A 19,504-nucleotide genomic window follows, 5' to 3' on the forward strand; every position below is an offset into this window, starting at 1 on the left:
CCTGGGCAGGCTGCACTTTCTTTCGCACTGGGCGCCTCTCCTTACGGGGCACACTCCTTGCGCGTGGGGCTCCCCTACGCAGGGGACACCCCTGCGTGGCAGGGCACTCCTTGCGCGCATCAGCACTGCACATGGGCCAGCTCCACATGGGTCAAGGAGGCCCGGGGTTTGAACCGCGGACCTCCCATGTGATAGATGGACGCCCTAACCACTGGGCCAAGTCCGCCACCAACTCACAACTTCTTGGAAAAAAAAAAAAAAGTAATAAGTCTTAACTGTACTCAGCTAAAGGAAAACAGAGACAAAAACTAAAGGAAATCAGGAAAACAATAGAAGAACACAGAATATTAGAACATTAATAGATGATAATTTTAAGGAACCAAATAGAGCTGAAGACCACAGTAACAAATGTAAAATTCCCTCGAGGGGTTTAACAGCTGACTGACGCTAGCAGAAGGAAGAATCAATGAACCTAAAGATAAGAAATTGAAATTCAGTCTGAAGAGCAGAAGGAAGAAAAGTGAATAGAGCCTTGTGGAATCCCAAAAAGAGAAGAAAGAGAAAGGGACAGAGGAAATATTCAAAGAAATAATGGCCGGAAACTTACCAAATTTAACAAAAGAAGTGAATATACATAATCCAAGATGCTCAACAAGATGCTCAACTGCAAATAGGCTAGACCCAAACAGATCCACAACAAGCCACGTTATAATCAGTCAAATGCAAAAGATAAAGGGACAATTCTGAAAGCTACGAGAGAAGCAACATGTCACATACAAGGTAACTTCAATAAGATTAAGTGCCAATTTCTCACTGAAAACCATGGAAGCAAGAAGGTAGTAAGGTGACATATTTAAAGTGCTGAAAGCAAAAATATGCCAACCAAGAATTATTTCAAATGAGGGGGAGATTAACACATTCCCAGATGAACAAAAGCTGAGGGAGGTCCACACCACTAGACCAGCCTTACAAGAGAAGCTAAAGAGAGTACTGCGGAAGAAGGAAAGGACAATAGGCAACAGATTGAAATTGCGTGAAGCAATAGAGACCTCTAGTGAGAGTAAGATGGGTCAATATACGTGCCAGTACATTCTCTTTTTGATTTGTAACTCCCCTTTCTACTTCCTACAGGATCTAAAAGGCAAATACATAAAATGTAAAGAGAAATCAATGGTTTGGGACTCAGCGTATAAACACGTATTGTGGACCAGAGCTAAGTAAAGGTGGGAAACGGATCTAGGAATCGCTTGTGTGTACTATTGATATCAAAGCAAACAGGATTGCTGTAGATTTAGGGTGTTAAATGTACGCTCCATGTCCTGAGTAATATGCATAGTTGTTTTGTTAACTCACATCTTCTCAGAAAAAAAAAGAAAAAAAAGCCCCATAATAATGATAAAGTATCAGGGAATATGCAAGCACTTAGACAGAAGTTAGAGTACAAGTTACCAGGGGCAGGGGGAATGGGGAGTCACCGCAAAACAGATGTGGGGTATTTGGGAGGATAAGAAGGCTGTAGTGATGGAAGGTGGTAAGGGCACTGCAACACTGTGGGTGTGGCTAATCCCACTGAATTGCAGGCTTGGGAGTGGTTGAGGTTGGAAAGTTTTATATTTTACATATATTCCCACAATAAAGGGAAAAGAAAGAGCAACTAAAGAGACAGTAACAATCAAGTGTAATACATAATCCTAGACAGGATCTATTAAGGAGGGAAAAGGCCCAAAAGGATGTTATTGGGACATAAGAAGAAAAATGGAATATAGATTGTAAGCTTTAAATCAATTTAAATTTCTTGCACTGATAACTACACTTAAGGTGCACATAAGTGAATGTCCTTGTTCTTAGGACATGTACTGGCAGTATTAAGAGTTCAAGGAACATGACATATGCAACCTACATTCCAGAAAATGAATTGATAGACAGATGGATAGATACGGCAAATGTGGCAGAATTTTAAAAATTGGTGGATCTGGGTTAAGTACTGAAGAATTTTAAAAATAAAATTTTTTTCCCAAAAAAAGGACAGGGAAGGAGAAGTCAGGTAGTGTTTTGGTTTATTGTCTTAGTGTCACAGTGACAGGAACCCCCACAGCGGGTAGAAGAACTCCTACTAGAACCACCTTACCACACAGCCCCGCCTCCTGGTGCTCAAAGCCTCTAGGCCTTTTCTCCCCTCTTCCAGGCCTTTCCTTGGCCCTCTGAACGCTAGGATGTGGGCAGGAATCGCACTGAGCCCTGTTCCAGCACTAGCCACGTGGGGATTCGTGGGAGGTGGGAGGCAGGGCACAGGTGCCAGCTGGTCACCCAGGTTACCAGTCCCCACAGGGCTGTACCTCGGCTGCGCAGCCAGCCGGGGGCACCTCACTGCCCCGAGTTCTGCTCCCGTGCGACCTGCCGGCCACTGTCTGGGGTGGCTACCCTCACTTGGTAGGACCACCGATATTTCTGAGCCAACAGGGTTTCCTTCTCAGAACAGTGCCCGTGCAATCTTCCTCCCTGTGGCCTTGATCCTGGGGAAGGAGCCCCCTCTTCCCTCGCTCGGGGGAGTTCCTGAGGCAAGGGGGCTGCTGGTGAGGCCCACTGTGGCAGCAGAGGGTCTTCGCCGCTTCTGCAGGCGGAAATCGTGTGATGCTCCGTCCATGGCATAGAAGACGTTAGCCGAGGGTGGAATGGTCAGCTCTGCAGGTTCAGAGGACGGGCGTCAAGCACAAACGGCCGTTCCCCCACAACCGCCTGGACGGGGAAGCCCTCCCAACCACAGCACCCATTTCCCATGGCCTCTGACCTCGCTCCCCTGGTAGCAGCTGCACTAGCTCATATTCCGAAGCCACAGCAGAATCACGATTATTTTTCTTAAGTACACGACTGATGACGCTTGGAGCCTTGTCCTGGCTTGTCACCTGGCAGGACGGGAGACCAAAATAGCCGTAAATTGTCTGTGATGAACTCTGTGCCCATCCTTCCAGCCCCAGCCACTGATCCCCAACTAGGAAGGGCAACCCCCACCCAACACTCTACAGTGAAAGAGGCCCGGTAGAGCGGTTCCCTGGGCCCCGAAAGCCAGTCCACACAGTGCGCAGTGAAGCAGGGCTGCGTCCCTGTGGGGAAGCTGCTGTTGGTTCTGAAAACCTAATACGGCTCCCAAATATTCTAGGGACAGCAGCTAATCCAAAGTAGCCATCAAAGTAAAAGGCAGCTGCCACAATCAAAGGTCGAAACTGGAGTAACTCTCCCACGTGGCTGTCCAGACCGAAGAGGGCATCGCCGGCCAGCGAGGCGCCTCCGCCCAGGCTCTCACCAGGATGCTCTTGTAGACGCTGCCGTCCTCCCCCAGCTCCATCTGGACGCGGATGATGCGGCAGTCAGAGGCTGCGGGCCCCGGCTCCCCGCCCCCGCCTCCAGGCCCCCTGGACGCCCCTTCTCCTGCCCCCGCACTCAGCGGGGAGCCGCAGGAGGCCGAGCGGCGGTGACCCCGAGAAGGCCTAGGAGAGGAGGCCGGCGGGGAGAGGTGGCTGGGGTCAGCCGGGCTGTGCAGGGATGGAGTGTTCTCCAGGGCGGAGTCCAGAGACGAGACAGACGGCCACTTCATGTGCTGGGGACAAACAACATCGGGGACCGGCACGAAGGCCGGAGGTGAAGGAAGCCACATTCAACAGAGTCGGGGGCGGCGCTGCGGCCAGGGGCCAGGGGTCGGGCTCACCTGCGCCAGCCGGGTCAGCAGAGGAGCAGGGGCTCCAGGCACCTCCTCTCCCCCCACAGCGGGCCGGTCAAAGGACGTGAGGGGGACGGGGCCCCCGACGGAGCCCAGAACCCTGGAGTGGCAAGAGATGGGCAGGGTCGGAAGGAGGACGAGAGGCCCCAAGACGGCCCCCTCCCAAACTCTGGCTCCCTCACTCTGTCCACTGTGAGATGACCAGTGTCGGCCGAAGCGCCCGCGAGGCAGGAGGGTCACTGGTACCAGGTGGCTCCACCTCACAGGACACACGGTGGCTGGGGGGGGGGTAATGGGCGGAGGTCGGGGCATGGCACACGGACCCCCACGCCCGGCCCGAGCCCTGGAGTCCCAGCCGCTCTCAGCCAGTCACCTCTGGGCCTCTGTCAGCGGCTGGAGCCCCTGCAGCCACAGCTGGATATCGGGGTCGGGGCGGAGGTCATAGCCGCGACATTCGTTCTGGAGCCGCCGCAGCTCAGAAAGGACAGCGAACTCCTAGGAAGGAGCCCTCAGGCTGCAGCGGGGCACCCCAACGCTGCCCCCCCCCTCCTGGGTTACATCAGCCTGTGCTCTCCTCACCTTCCTGCGCTTGTCAAAATTGATGTAACCATTCTGCAAGGAGACGGGAATGGGCGTGAGAGAGAACACACCCCTCCAAGCATGCGCAACCACTCCCCAGCTGACCAGTGCTCCACTCCCGCCAACTCCACCAGCCCCCCCCCAGCTAGCGCTCTATGTAGACTATGCTGAGGAAGGCAGATGTGGCTCAAGTGGTTGAGAGCCTGCTTCCCACATAAAAGGTGGCAGGTCCAATTCCCCGCCCCAGTACCTATAAAAAAAATAATTTTTTTAAAAAAACTACAACGACAGCAAGCAAACAAATGAAAAAACTAACTCAGGGGAGCCGATGTGGCTCAGTGGTTAGGTGCCGGCTTCCCACATATGAGGTCCCTATACCTCAAAAAAGAAAAAAAATGTTTACTCTGCAGATGAAAACACTGGGGCCCAGAGAGGATGAGAAACTTGCCCAAGGTTCCAGTATCGGTTTATTTAACAAACTCTTTGTAATGCTTACATTCCAGGCATATTCTGAGCACTTGACAAATATTAATTTATTAAATCCTCATAACAACAGGTTGACATAGACATTACCAGCAGTTTCCAATTCACGAGCCACTGAGGCCCAAAGTGGTGAAGCAACTTGCGGAAGTTCTGGAGCCAGAACCCCGGCGGTCCAGCTCGAGAGCCCACTCTCTCGCTGCTATGCCTGCAGCCCCTTTCTGAAGTCTGTCTGACCCCAAAGCCCACTCGTTACATCATCGCAACGCATACGCATACACACACATTCACACACGCACACCGCCCACCTCCAGTTCATCTTTTGAGGCTGCATCCAGCATCACAAGGTCCTTCAGAAAGGTGCCAAGGTATGGGACCACACCCTGAGGTCAGGGGTCAGGGGTCAGGGACAGACACCCTGACCTGAGGGTTCTCCATCACCTCCCCCACTTCCCCGCCACACTGCCTCAGAGCACAGATTTAATCCTCCCCCACTGGGCTTCCCCCTCCCAGCCCACCCGAAGTGCCTCCTTCACCCCCCACCCCCAGTCACTCACCCTACCCCGGGAGCCAGACCTCGGGGGCTTCTTGGAGTTTGGCTCCAGAGGGGGCTTTAGCTTCACCTCCTGGTGGTGAAATAACAAGGAGACGGGGTGGGTGCGAGAGGAATGGAGCGCAGGAATGGCTGGAAACCCAAGGGGGAGGCTGTACCTGCAGGAGCAGCTCCCGGCTCTGGGAATAATTATCCTCCTCCGAGAAGATCTGGCAGAGGCTGGAGAAGACTCTGAGGCTGTCCCTGGGGGATGGCGGGCAGCGACCCTGAGGACAGGCCTGGCCTGGCCACCCCCTCTTCCCGGCCCTTCCAGGGACCCTCACCGCCGTCCAGCCCCGGCCCCGTGCTCCCCACCTGGCCGCTTCCCCCCAGGCCGCCCGAAGCCTGTGGACAGGGCTGGACTGCAGGGCGGACACGACAGCATAGACTGAGGAGAAGTTCCGGAGCAGGCGGCACTCCTGCGGGGGGTGGTGGGCAGGTCAGAGAGGGGCCCTGGCTGGGGGGGCCCTCTCCTTTGTCCCCAGCAGGGCCTATCCCCTCTCACCTCTGCCACACGGATCCACTTCTCCAGGAGCCGAGCCCTCTGGGGGGGCCGCAGTGGCCGCACGGTCACCTCCGCGGGCCCGTCCCCGGTCGGGGTGGCCCCCAGCACAGAGCTGACCACTGCCCCCGCCACCTTATTGAACTGGGTGATGGTGGCTCGGACGGATGGGCAGAGGTGGGAATGTCCCGGCCGGTCTCTGTGACCCCACAGGCCTCCCAGGCACTGAGAGGGGACGAGGCTGAGAAACAGCTCCTGCGGGGCAGAGGTCAGAAGTTAAAGTTCAGAGTCCACGAGGTCAGCCTTCCAGTACCAGAGGTCTAAGGAGCTCAGGTGGCCAAGGAGCCAGAGGGGCAGAGGGCAACAATCACGGGGAAAGGGGACAGGGTCAGAACGGGGTAGTCGGAGAAGGGGGCTGGGATCTGGACAAGGAAGGGTTGGCAGCAAGGGAAGGATCTGGAGTCAAGGAGAGGTTAGTAAGGGGTCAGAGGGCATGGGGTCAGAGGTCAGGGTCTCACCGCATCTAGCATGGTCAGCTGCTCGGCCAAGTGGTCAGCGAGGAACACCAGGACATCCGTGGGGTCAGCAGGGGGGTCGCCAGGGGGGGCCAGGGGCTTAGGAAGGTCGGGGGCCTGGGGGTCCACCCGGGACCGGAGGTTGCGGACGAGGTCAGCGCCGCCCCCCCTAACACCCGCCCCTGCTGCATACCCTGTCCGAAGCAAGAAGCTCTCAAGCCGGTCAAGCTGACCCTTGACCTCAGAGGCAAAATCCTCAGGGTGAGAGGCCAGCCAGGTTGACAGTACTGAGATGGCTACCCTGGGAGAAGGGGAATCAGCCAGGGGTCAGAGGTCAAGCTGCAGCTTGGGCAGGGCGTACCGAGAGGCTCAGAGCCAGGGACCACTCACCCTGTGGTCCTCTCTAGCTCATCAGGAGGATGAGAGTCAAGGGCCTCCAACCTGGGGAAGGAAGGGAAAGTCCTGTCCGTTTCTCCCCGGCTCCCTGTGGCGTCAGGAAGGGCAGCCCGCTCCCGGGCCTGGCCCATGACGCCCCCTGACCTGTCAGCCATGAGCCCCAGCAGGGCAGCAGTGGAGGTGAAGGCCCGGTGGGTGGCCAGGAGGGCTGCGCTGAAGGTCACGTCGGTCCCGGGCGTCCGGGGGTCCAGCAGGTGTCTGACCAGGGCCTCCAGGGTGCCAGCTCGGAGCCGCCGGGAGGAGCGTGGGGGCGGTGTGGGGGCCTGGGGGGCACAGAGGGGCCGTCGCGCACCCTTCCCTCAGCCCTGGCCCTAGAGCCCTGTGGACGGCCCAGACCTACGGGCCCGTCCAGGCTCATTTTACTGAGATCCCAGGAGGGCAACAGCCTTGGCCTGAAGTCACGCCGCAGAGCGCCAGGGTCCCGAACCCCCGGCCAGGGGAAGCCCCCTCCAGAGGACGGAGAAGTGGAAGGCGAAGAGTCAGAGGGTCACGATCTCACCAGGGGATCGAGAGGCCGGTATTGGCGGCTGGTGACAGTAAAGGTGGCGCCATCCTCCTCCTCCTCCCAGACAGCCACAGGGACCTGGAGGAGCAAGGAACAGGAGATGAGGGGCCCCACACCACCCGCGCCCCCAGCCTTCTCCCTGCCCCCTCCCTCGGCACCCCTCACCTGGGACAGCAGGGGATAGTACCAGCGGGTTCGGGGAGTGGGGGGGGCTGGTGACCCCAGGTCTCCCCCACTGGGGCCCAGACAGCCCCCCCCCAGCCGCCTCAGGGCCCGCGGGACCCGAGGGTATTGCAGCGGGGGGGCACACGGAGTACAGGAACCCTGATCCTGGAGCCCCCCGGAGCCCCTTCCCCCCAGCGCTGATGCCCAAACGAGCAGACTAGCAGGGTGCAAAGGGCAGGAGAGGGAAGCGAGAGAGGCAGAAAGGCAGAGGCGGCGACCCAGACCAGCGGCAAGCTCGGTCCCGGGCGCCGCCCCGGGCGCCGCCCTCCCGGGCAGGGGGCGGCCCAGCTCAGCCTTTCCTCCAGGTCCCTTGGCCCCCAGGTCCCTCAGGTGGGGCCTCCGCTCTCTTCCTTAGCCCTGGGGACCCCAACTCAAGTTGGCAGCTAGGATCCCAATACAGGAAGGAGAAGGGGAAGTGGGGATGGGGGGGGGACTCAGAGTCACGTGGCCCCAGCCCCTCCCCCGCCCAATCCCGAAAAACCAGCCCAGCCAGTCACCCAGCCCTCACGCAGTCTCGGAACCCAGGAGTCCTGGGCCTCTGGCCCCACATCCACCTCCCGGCCCTTCCTGAGGCCCCCAGTCCTGCTCCTGGTCACCTAAGGAAAGCAGGTGCCTACTCCCTGCCCAGCCTGGGATCCGCGGGAACACAGGTTTCCAGGCCTCCACCCAGCTCCTGCTAGAGGTGGTGGGGGGGGGGGGGGGCTGGGGGGCGGGGCGGGGAGGGGTCACGAAATCTGCGGGTAGGATTCCCTCCCCAATCCCAGAGTCAGTGGAGCTGGTTACCGTGGAAACAAACCCCTCCCCACCTAACAAAAACGAGGAGGGAGACCGGGGGCCCCCACCACAGCTGCCCAGAGGGACAGCTACACTCAGGCAGGGCCAGGGCCCGGCAGGGTGGCGGCGGGACGCGCCAGGCAGGGCCGGGACAGCCACCTGCGGGCAGGTCCTGAGTCAGCCTGACACCGGCGCCGCAGATACGCCGGGACTCCCCGCAGCAGGGAGCCTGGCAGACGCCCAGCGAGCGGCGCGGAAATACAGTGAGGCGGGGAGGCGGGGATGCGGCCGCACAGACGCCGAGAGGTGGCGGAGGTCTTCCAAGCAGACACCCTCCCTCCCTCCCACTGCTCGCGTCTCACCTCTTCTTCTTCCTCCTCCTCCTCTTCCTCCTGCCCCTCGCCCGCTCCCCGGCCCCCCGGCCCCCCCCCCCTCTTCGGGGTCTCGGCTCCGGAAGCTGCTCAGCACGACTCCCCCGGGGGGACTCGAGTCCAAGAGCAGCCGCAGGGGCCGCGGGAGCATGGCCGAGTGAAGCAATCAGCGGGATCGGGCCATGGGGCGCCTGGGGAGAAACGGGGGTGGGTGGGGTCAGGGGGCACGGGGGAGCCGGGCAGCCTCCGGCCGCGGGTGGGCGTCCGGGTGAGCGGATGGGAGTCCAGGGCAGCCCGGGGGAGGGATGCGGGGGTCCCTGGTGCACGTCGGGGACGGGCAGGGAGGGTCACGGGGTGCCTGGGCTCTGACCTGCTCGGGAGGGGCGGGGGCAGCGCAGGTCCCGGGCCGCTGTTCCCGCCGGTCTCCGGCCCCGGACCGAGTCCCTTCCCCGGCTTTTCCGCACCCCCCCCCCCTCGCCAGGCTCCTGGGCCCTCCCGCCTTTTCCGCTCCCCCCCAGCGCCCGCCCACTCCGACAGCGGGAGCCAAAAGGGGAAGGAAGTGAGGACAGGAGCCAGGGCCGCGGACTAGGGAAGCGCCGGCTCCCGGGGGCCGGGGCCCAGGAGCCCGGTTTCCACCGCGGTCCTCCGGCCCCCCACTCTGGGATCCTGGCGCCCACGTCGCCCCCCATGAACTGAGACAGATTCCAGTCCCCAGCCCCCGGGGAAAGCAGGAGCAGAATGTGTCACCCCACTCCCACCAAGGCTGAAAAACACCCCGCGGGCAGCCTTTTCGGCGCGGGAGACCCCGTTACTCCGCCCCCGCAGGGCCGCACTGCCCGCACCCACCGCGTGGAGCGGGTCGGAATCCAGCCCGGGTTTTCCGAGCAGCCCTCGGCTCCCGCCTCCTGCAGGGGGCGGGGCAGGAAGCCGCCACATCCGGTTCCAGCCTCGGCGCTCGGCGGCTTCCGGCGCCCGAGGTCTCCGCACCTCTTCGCTGACGTCGGGAGAGCGTGCTGCTTGGAGGTGTCCGAAGCGCCGTTAGTGGCGTCGACCCCGAGCTTTCTCGAAGGGCCTGGGGATTGGCTGTCCCCGCGGCGCTTGAGAGGTCGGGGTAATTAGCGCTGGGGGGACTGAGTGGGACCTGGCGCTTGGAGAGGGGCACCGTGCGGGGTACAATGAGAAACCTCGTTGGAAGCGCAGAAACACAACTTTATTCCCACACGGTTAGCGCCGTCTCCCTCGTGGATCCGGCCGGCCATCCTGCCCACCTCGGGTCCCTGAGCCTCGCCGCCGCTTCCTTCATCCAGCGTCCGGCAGCTGTTTGACGAGCGTCCTCCAGGGGGCGCTCGGCCCCGTGCTGGCGCGGGGGGCTCAGCAGTGGACAGACAGGCTCTTACCTGGCTCAGGAGCCGACAGTCCGGGCGGGGAAACAGGCACTTAACAGTGGCTCACACAACCACTTAAATCCAGTCGGTGAAACGTCTAAGGGTCACTAGGCTGTCCGAGGGGAAGGAGGCGAGGATGGACCAGGCAGAGGGAACAGCGCGCTGGGACACGGGGGTAGGCCGAGTATGTTTGGCCATGGGTGTGATGCTCATTGAGAGGGGGCCTGGCGAGCACCAGGTGGGCCTGGAGAGGTAGACAAGATCTCAAGCGCCCCGCGGCAACATGGCCCTGGGCAGGACAGGGCTGGATTTGGCTTCTGGAGCAGCGGTTCTCAAAGTGGGGTCCCTTTGAGGTCAAGTCTATTTTCATAATACTTATTTTCCTATTTGCCTTTTTCACTCTCCTTAAGAGTAAACAGTGGCGTTTTCCAGAGGCTATATGATGTGTATTGGCATCATCGATTTCATGACTAATGAAATGTGTTTTGTGTGTTGTTCTTGGTTTTCGTTTTCTAAGGAGGTACCAGAGATTGAATCCCAGACCTTTGTACATGTGAACCAAGTGCTCAGCCAGAGCTACACCTGCTTCGTTGTACTGTGTTTTAGATTTTTCTGTTTTAATTCCTCGTATGGTTAGTATCAGTAGTTCCAGCTCATAAGCAAAAACTCTTTAGGGTCATTGGTAATTTTTAAGATGTCCAGATGCCAAAAAGTGTGAGAACCAGTGCCCTAGAACTCCAAGAAGGTGACCATTTTAAGATTTGTGTCTTTTAGGAAAACACTGCAGTCACTCAGTGGAGAATGGATTGGGGGGAATCCGAGCAGAAATCAGGGGGCACTATTTGGGGGCGCTTGTGCAGCAGTTCAAGCCAGAGATGATCACGTCAGCAGGGTGGTGGGGAGTGCCCTCAGTGTACTTTCTGGAAAAGAACAAAGAAGGACGTGAGGAATTCAGGGTTTGAGGACAGGAATAAGTACTCCGGGGCATTCCAGAAAGGCATGAACCATCATGAGCACAGAAGGCGGGGCTAACGTTCTCTCTGTTTTCTGCCGTCAGACCCTGCTGAGTGCTATATAAAAATCATCTCTTTTAATCTGTCCACTAGCTCTCGGAGGCTGCACTGCCCAATGCAGGAGCCACCACCCAAATGTGGCTATTGAGCATTTGAAATGTGGTGAATCCAGAGAGAGGTGCTGAAAGTGTAATAAACCCCAGTTTTTGAAGATTTAGTACAGAGGGAAAAAAAAGACTATTGATTACATGTTGAAATAATATTTTGGATATATTACATTAGATGCATTATTAAAATTAATTTCACCTGTTTCTTTTACTTTTTAAAAAATTTAGTCACTAGATTGCTTAACTGGACAGTGCTGCCTACGTAATTTTTGTTAGCCCAATGTCCTAGACAGCGGAAGAAAGAGAGGTGTAGGTTAAGTAGCTTGTTCAGAGGGTCCTACAGTTAAGGATGTTGGTGGCAGGATTTAATTCACGTCTGTGTGAAGTCCAAGTCCGCATCTGCCCACCACACTAGAAGTCTCCCTCCATGGGTGATGGGTTGAGGAGAGGGGATAAAATTAGAAGGGAAAGATAAGGAGGGGTGAAGGTGCTCTTACCTTTTGTTTTGAATCCTCGGAAGTGGACAGGTGGGCAGCTGTGGAGAGAGATCGAAGGGTGGGATGGGAGAGTGTAGAGGGGGAGGGCAGAAGAATGAGGGTCAGGCTTCTGGAAGTAAGTGGGAATGTCCATGAGTCGGGGATCACCATCGGGTTGGGGCCCACACTCACCGATCCAGCCCAGAGCCTTGAAAAGCCCAAGGAGGAGAAAGGCGGATAGGAAGAGGCCCACGCCGTCCTCCAGGGAGGGTCCCGAGAAGCCTGGCAGGCAGAGGGAAAAGAGCGATGAGCTCTTCACACAGCGAATGGGCACAGCAAAAACAGCAGGGTGGTAGGAGGGGAAGGGGGAAAAACAAATCTTTAAAAAGAAAAAAGAGTGAGCTCTGTGTGCTTCCAGCACGCCCCCAGCGCTCCTGAGTCTCACCTGCCACCTCCAGGGTGACCTCGGCGCTGCGCCCTGAAGCGGGCAGGCTGGAGTGGAAGACACGACAGGCATAGCGTGCCCCATGCTGCTCGGCGGTGACCGGGGGCGGTCGCAGGTGCGCAGAGAGGCTGACAGAGCCGTCCGAGTGGTGGCGAAGGGCAGAGAGCCACTTCTGCCCCCCAACTTTCCGGGAGCCGCCCTCGGGGCCGCCCCGGAGCTCCCACTCCACCTCCAGGCCCTCAGAGGGGTAGAAGTGGGACACAAGGCAGATCAATTCTGGGGGCGCCTCCCCGGGGGCAGCCCATACCAGAGGTGCTGGCGTCAAGGACACTTTAGGGGGCTCTGGGGAGAGAGTAGAAAACTGGCATCAGAGGAATCAACCCGCGCTGTCCTCCCTTAGAGACCCTTAGTTTGCCTTCTGCCCTCCCCAAATCTGAGAGGGTTTACTCTTCCAGGATGGGCAGAACCCACTGTCTTCCCATTATTGCTTCACAGTTCCCCAGATTCCCAGGGACCCCCACACCACCCTCTTTCAGATTTGGGAATCTTCATCCCAAACCCCGTGGATTCCCAGATATCCTTCATCTCCTTGCACTACTTCTCTTTTTTTTTTTTTTTTTTTAAATATTTATTTATTATTATTTTTTTAAATTACATTAAAAAAAATATATGAGGTCCCATTCAACCCCACCGCCCCCGCCCCCCACTCCCCCCACAGCAACACTCTCTCCCATCATCGTGATACATCCATTGCACCTGGTAAGTTCATCTCTGAGCATCACTGCACTTGCACTACTTCTCTGACTCCCAGGGGCCCCTATCCATCTTCTCACTTAAGTACCCTCTTCTCCATCACCCCCCTCTCATGGTCACCCCATCACACCCATGTCCCCTCCCTACCCCTGGGAACACCTGCCCCCCTCCTACTCACTGATCACAGCAAGCTCCAGGTTGACCTGCCCTTGCAGATATGGCAGGTGGACGGTGGCGAGATAGACACCCTCCTGGGAGGGTTGCACAGCAGGCAGCCGGAGGGTCCCATTTCCAGTCCATGGGCCCCACGGCTCATCGTCATCCCAAGCAGCAAATGCCACTGCCCCCTCTCGGGGCACTGGCACCTGCCCACCCAACCCAGGGGTGGCGGCGAGGAGCAGATGCCCCTTACCCAGGTGCTGGCGTCGCCACTCCAGCCCAAAGGGAGGGGGGCCAGGGGTTGGGGATATGGCCTCAGGGGTGGGGGGCAGGTAGGCGAAGCTCAAGTCCAGCATGGCATCCTGACCCAATCGGACCCGAGGGGTGGGAGTGTGGGTGAGGACAGTCAGCACTACTGCGGGGTTGGGGGTGGGGCGGAGTGGGAGGGGTATGAGGGAGAGAAAGGAGAGGGAAAAAAACAAGAAAAATGAAGTTAGAGAACTCAGCCCCAATTTACCCACCCCTCAGAGGACATCTTTTCTGATCCCCACATTTCCCAGCCCTCCCTGCAAATTCCCCTAGCCCCGGGACTCGGACAAGAGGGACAGTGAGTGGGTGTAGCCCCTGAAGGCTGCTCTGACACCCAGCTCAGGCAGGCGCAGGGCGAGGTCGGCATCTGGGGTACCTCTGACAGCCTGAACCCGCCCAGTCTCCTATGCCCACATGCTGAGGCTTTCTTGGTTGCTGTTGAAGACAGTAATGACCCATGGCCATCAGTTCTACGGTGCCAAACAGAGTATCTGTTGACTCTGGAAGTTCCCAGCTCTAGCCTAGATCTGAGTAAAGGCCTCTATGCTCCACTGAGGCAGCGGAGTACAAAGGTTAAGTGCCTAGAGCCTGGAGCTCTGGCTCAAATCCCAACTCTGCAGTGTGTGTACATGGCCTCGGGCCAGTTACTTGACTTTTCAGTGGCTCAGCTTCCTAATCTCAAAAATAGGGGTAATAATGATAATAATAGTATCTACCTCATGGGGTTGTTTTGAGGGATAAATTGTTTAATAGTTTTTACTACACAAATTTATTTAGTTCCTGATACTGGATAACAAAGACACCTGTCTCTAAAGAGTGCTTACAACAGTGCTTGGGATGTTGTAGTAAGACTGCAAAAGTATTTGCTTTTGTGTGACCTATTAACTCTAAAAAAAGATAATTAAAAAATAAAATTTAATTTAAAAAAATAAAAAGACCTCAATAAACAAAAAAAGTATTTGCTATGATTATATCTAACCGTCTGCCAGACAAACTTAGCATGCCCCCAACTCCATGGCACCTCTACAACATCCCCCACCCTGCCCAGTGCCCATCTTCCCTGCCGTGAGGAGTTGTCACTGCCAGCCCCCAGACACTCAAGGCAAACACTGGAGTCACTCAGACTCCTTCCCCTAATCCATCCATCCATCAAACAGCTCCTGAGCATCTAGGATGCTCAAAGCATAGTGCTAGAAGACAGAATGGTGAGCCGGAGAGGCAGTGCCTGCCCTCAGGTTGCCGGCGGCTAGCAAATGAGACAGATAAGGAACTGCCAGACCTGATGTGCGATGAACCATCCCTCACAGGCCCTAATTCTGTCTCAGAAATAAGGTCTCACATCTGTGTCGAACTCAGGTTCTCAGCATACACTGGGACAATTACAGTGGTTTACTCTCTGGTCTCTCTATCCTCTGACTTTCTTTTAATTTGTCATCCACATTGTAGCAAAACAGTGTGGCCGCAGGTCTGATCAGACCACTTGCCTGTTTAAGCATCCCAGCTACCTAGGCAGTCAGCAGCTAATGGCACAGGCTGGAGCTGCATGACCTAGGTTCAATTCCTAGCTCTGTTTCTTACAAACTGTGTGTCCTTGGGCAAGTTACCTAACTAATCTGTGTCTCAGATTTCTTCATCTGTAAAATGGAGACAATAGTAACACCTCTTGCCTATGGTGTCAAAAGGAATAAATGAGATTATGCTCGTAAAATCTTGGAATGGTCTGGCATATAGAAAATGTTCAATAAATGTTATCTGTTAGCATTTTCATTACTATTCTCATCATGGACTTGGTGGGTGTCTTGGGAGAGTGACCTCCTTTATTTTCTTCATGAATCCAATGATCCGCTCCGCGGTTACCTTTCGTAACAAGTAAAATAACAGACTTTGAAAAATGACAGAAATATATTCTTCTGATGGTTCAAAACCAGGAATAGGATAAAGCCCACAACTTGTAAGATCCGTAATAATCCAGCCCCCACCTTTCCAGATGTTTCTTGTACCCTAAAAACCAGCCACATAGAATCCTTTTCTTGATCCTAGTAGAAGCTCTAATCACCAGGCATCTGTCTGCTTAGGTCATGAAGTTATTTCAGTTTATAATACCCTTCCCCATTGTGTCCCAAACACCTAAATGCTCCACATCTTCCAAGGTCAGTTCTACTGTGTCTGCATCTTCCAGGTAGAAGTAATCTTTTTTTCTCCTGTGATTGTTGTTAATCCTAGTATCTGAGGTCTAAAAGATTAAGTTTTTCACATGAGATTGTTTTAGTTCAGTAGATGTCTGAGATGTATTTAAAATATTCTTGGAAGCAGGTATGGCTCAGTGATTGAGCACCTGCTTCCCATGTACAAGGTCCTGGGTTCAATCCCCAGTACCTCCTAAAAAAAAGGTGGGGTAGGATAGATTAAACAATTTAGTAAAATGTGATGACTGTACAAGTGGGTGACAAGTATATGGAGGATCACGATACTATTCTTTACTGTTGTATCTTTGAAATTTTCCATATTTTAAAAGAATAGTGAGAATTATTTACTATATACACAATAAATAATAAGAAAGTATAGCTGCCAACATTTAAAAATGTTTGTTAACTAATTTGAAAAGAAATAATGTATAAATGTATACAACAAAATAATCAGTGGGGAAGCAGATGTGGCTCAAGCCCTTGGGCACCTGCCTACCACATGGGAGGTCCTAAAGAAAATGAGCAAGATAGTGAGCTGCCGCTGGCGTGGGGAACTGATGCAACAAGATGATGACGCAACAGGGAAGCATAAGCGACGCAAAAATCAGGGAGTGGAGGTGGCAAGAGATTCAGTGCCTCCTTTCCATATGGGAGGTCTTGGGTTTGGTTCCCGATGCCTGCTTAATAAAAAAAAAAAAAAAAAAAAAAAAAAACGAGGGAAACGGACTTTGGCCCAGTGGTTAGGGCGTCCGTCTACCACATGGGAGGTCCGCGGTTCAAACCCCGGGCCTCCTTGACCCGTGTGGAGCTGGCCATGCGCAGTGCTGATGCGCGCAAGGAGTGCCCTGCCACGCAGGGGCGTCCCCCGCGTAGGGGAGCCCCACGCGCAAGGAGTGCGCCCGTGAGGAAAGCCGCCCAGCGTGAAAAGAAAGAGCAGCCTGCCCAGGAATGGCGCCGCCCACACTTCCCGTGCCGCTGACGACAACAGAAGCGGACAAAGAAACAAGACGCAGCAAATAGACACAGAGAACAGACAACCAGGGGAGGGGGGGATATTAAATAAATAAATCTTTAAAAAAAAAAAACAAAAAACAAAAAACGAAGACGAGCAAGCAGTGAGCCCAAAACAATGTGGGGAGGGGGGAGAGAAAGAAATAAAATAAACCTTAAAAAAAAATCATCAATGGTCTATGACCTGGAAAGATTCTATTTTAAATTTTACAACAGTTTCCATTTTCTTTAATGCATAATTTAGAAATGCTTGCAAAGGAAGATAAAGCGCTCCTTCCTACCCAACTTGGTTTTACCCCAGTGGCCTGTGAGCTACAGATAATCTTCCTGCCTGCATCGTCCCAGGGCTCCTTAACTGCATTGTTTCACAGCACAAGTTGCTTTCTACCTCACGTCAAGAATCATCCATTACAGAGCTCCTCTTCCCCTAATAGCCCATAACCTTCTTGAGAACTGACTCTACGAAAGTGATCACTTTTGTGACCCTCAGAAGTGTCGGGGACCACCCCAGAGATTCTGATTTAACTGACCTGGGTGGGACCTGGGGGGTTCTGCCTCCTTTTAAAACTTTCCAGAGTGGGGGGCGGGGGCGGTGGGGTTGAATGGGACCTCATTTTTTTTTAATGTAATTAAAAAAATAATAATAATAAATAAATAAATAAATAAAAAACTTTCCAGAAACTTCTAATTTGTAGCCAGGACTGAAAACTAGTGGGCCACAACTTATTCTTGGTGCTAATAAATATTTATTGAATCAGTGAATAAATTAACACAGTGCCTCCCTTGATAGTCACAACAACAGAAAGGCAGATGGGAAATAGTGTCCGCGTTGAAAAGCAGAGAGAAAGGGGCACTCTGGGCCACCGCAGTGACGCCGAAGCCCTGGGAAGCAGTCCCCCGCTGCAGAGCTCTGTCCCCACAGCAGCAGTTTTCCTCTGGCTCGCCAGGGGGCGGGGGTCTGGGGACTGTGGGTGTAGGCAGAGGTGAGGCTGGGGGTAGGCGGCCGAGCCCATTTCCCTGGCGCTGGGGTCACTTTCTCTCATTGGGGGGGCAGAGAGGAGGTAGTGGGAAGGGAGGGGGCAGGGGTTGGGCTGGGTTGACCTGGCCTTCAGGCTGTGTTGTCACTTAACACCGCAGAGGCCGAGGGGAGCCGCGCGTTCTCCACACCCCACCCGCGCTCCCAGATGCCGGGGAAGACGGCTCCCATTTTTGCATTTTCCACCCATCCCATCTCTTCGTCCCAGACACTCAGAGTGCCCCAACCTGGGCCTCAAACGGCACTGCACAACAGAACAAGCCGCCCTCGCGATGGGCACCCGCGGGTCCCCCTGCGCCCTCCCGCCAGCTTGCGCCACCAATAGGCGACGCGGGCTCTGCGCACCCCCTCGCCGCAGGGAGGCCTGCAGGTAAACTCTGGCTTCGCTCAGGGCCGCAGGTGGCGGGTGCGGGCGAGGGTGGGGCTAAAGGGTGGTGTTCAAAACCCGGGAGCCGCAAGAGCGGGGTGGTAGCAAGACACAGACCTATTTCCCGCCTCTGGGCCCCACCCAGTCCAATCGCCCAGCAGCGGCGCGCTTCCCAAGGCTGGCAGCCCACCTTTCTCCCGCGTTCAGCTCTTCTGAGCGCTCGGGAAGCCTCGCCAGGAGCCTCTGGCTGAGCTGGGCCCGATTTTACCGGGTGAGGGCTAGAAGGGGTGGTAGAGAAACACTGTCTAACTCTAGCCGAAGTGCTTTTCTTTCCCCATTAGGAAACTGAGTCCGGCTGGGGAAATGACTCGCTCAGGTCCTCACAGCGAGTTATCGGCAGGCTTGGAATCCCTAGGATCTACCCATGCGTCTCCACCTCCCGGCTCCAGCTACCTGTTGCCATGGTGACGAGAAGAGGCTGGGTTTGAGGCTCAGGCTGGGGCCGCAGGAGGCTGGACAGGCTGAGAACAGGGCTGGATACGCTGACCAGGAACCAAGGCCCGTCTAGGGTTCGGGGGCATGTCTGCTCCGGGGTCAGGCCGCGGACCCAGTTGGCGGAGGCGAGGAGCGGGATATAGCGGCTGACCTCGCAGTGCGGAGCCGGGGCGCCTTGCGGGTACCGCCGGAAGGCAGCCTGGAGGGCCCCCGCGGGGTCTGTGAGCGCGGAGAAGGGGGGCGCAGCTGTAGGTGCTGCCGGGCAAGGGACCGAGAGGGCAGCGCTGGGGCAAGTTCACGTGTCCAGATTACCCAGGGGGGACAGGTTTAGAGGTAATCCAGACTTTCCTTTTACGAAGGGGGAAACTGAGGCCTGAGGCCACTGCGCGACATAAGGAAGTGGGGGTTCGGGGGTAGGGAGGCGATGGAGTTGGGGAGGATCCCGGAAGACGCACCGTGCAGGTGGAAGTAGAGCTTGGGGTCAAGGTCGGCCCGGGGAGGCGGCCCCCCCGGGCCTTGGCGCAGCAGCAGCGCCGCGGGTCTCTTGGCCAGGCTGCCCGCGTCCTCCACGAACCAGCAGTCGAGCACGGCGGGCCCAGCCGCGACCGGGGTCGCCAGGCCTGGGGGGGAAGGGCGCGAGGGCGGGGGTGGCCGTGATGTCCGGGGCCCGGCCCTCCCCGCGCCGGCCCGGGTGCCCAGCGGGGCCACGGCCCCCTCCCGCCCCCGGCTCCTGGGCGAGGACTCGCGGGGTTCGCTCACCCAAAGCCGCGGCGAGCAGCAGGCACAGGGGCTCCATGGCGCGCTCTCCGCCGCCGTCAGGTGTCCTCGCCTTTCACTTTCACTTTCCCGGAGAGGCCGCGGGAAATCCCCGCTCGGGGGAGGCGCGCGGCGCGCAGGGCGGGGCGCGCGTGCGGAGCGGGGACCCGCATCGCCCTCTCCAGCCGTCTCCTGGGCACCTCAGTCCCGCCCCGCCGTGCCCTCGGCCGCCCTGCGCCCTCCAGTGCCAGACGCCGCCCCCTCCCCGAGCTCCCTCTCCCGCCCTGCCCCA

At 56.6% G+C, this 19,504-nt stretch overlaps 2 protein-coding genes across 3 annotated transcripts; both read right to left on the reverse strand.

Moving 5' to 3' along the window:
- Positions 1-2,040: 2,040 nt before the first annotated feature.
- On the reverse strand, positions 2,041-9,198 carry RGL2 (ral guanine nucleotide dissociation stimulator like 2). The gene is given in 19 exon segments (XM_058306561.2): positions 2,041-2,682; positions 2,789-2,903; positions 3,302-3,595; positions 3,704-3,815; positions 3,898-3,993; positions 4,089-4,210; positions 4,295-4,327; positions 5,083-5,157; positions 5,332-5,400; positions 5,486-5,570; positions 5,682-5,785; positions 5,872-6,123; positions 6,387-6,684; positions 6,774-6,824; positions 6,924-7,102; positions 7,339-7,422; positions 8,706-8,774; positions 8,776-8,905; positions 9,085-9,198. Coding segments are annotated over 18 exon segments (2,340 nt in total). The 5' UTR covers positions 8,866-8,905; positions 9,085-9,198; the 3' UTR covers positions 2,041-2,470.
- Positions 9,199-9,902: 704 nt separating this feature from the next.
- Positions 9,903-19,458, reverse strand: TAPBP (TAP binding protein). Of its 2 annotated transcripts, XM_058306565.2 has the most exons (8): positions 19,216-19,458; positions 18,912-19,076; positions 18,415-18,675; positions 13,072-13,467; positions 12,141-12,482; positions 11,888-11,977; positions 11,717-11,754; positions 9,903-11,019 (listed from the first exon to the last, which is right to left on the reverse strand). In XM_058306565.2, exons 1-8 carry the CDS (start codon positions 19,250-19,252, stop codon positions 11,008-11,010), a joined length of 1,341 nt encoding a protein of 446 aa, XP_058162548.1. In that variant the 5' UTR covers positions 19,253-19,458; the 3' UTR covers positions 9,903-11,007. The 2 variants fall into 2 exon arrangements, with proteins under 2 accessions (XP_058162548.1, XP_058162549.1); XM_058306566.2 differs by lacking the exon at positions 18,912-19,076 and having other exon boundaries at positions 19,216-19,360.
- Between the last annotated feature and the right edge of the window lie 46 nt (positions 19,459-19,504).

This window comes from Dasypus novemcinctus, chromosome 11 (genome assembly GCF_030445035.2).
Source record: "Dasypus novemcinctus isolate mDasNov1 chromosome 11, mDasNov1.1.hap2, whole genome shotgun sequence".
Classification (NCBI taxonomy): domain Eukaryota; kingdom Metazoa; phylum Chordata; class Mammalia; order Cingulata; family Dasypodidae; genus Dasypus; species Dasypus novemcinctus.

What these genes read in the sequence shown, in the direction of transcription:
- TAPBP (XM_058306565.2), bottom strand. Translation starts at nt 19,252, where the DNA reads ATGGAGCCCCTGTGCCTGCTGCTCGCCGCGGCTTTGG. An exon ending in GGTCACCCTGGAGGTGGCAG is followed by an intron (nt 11,978 to 12,140) that starts GTGAGACTCAGG and finishes TCTGCCTGCCAG; the next exon opens with GCTTCTCGGGACCCTCCCTG. An exon ending in CAAGGCTCTGGGCTGGATCG is followed by an intron (nt 11,755 to 11,887) that starts GTGAGTGTGGGC and finishes CTCTCTCCACAG; the next exon opens with CTGCCCACCTGTCCACTTCC.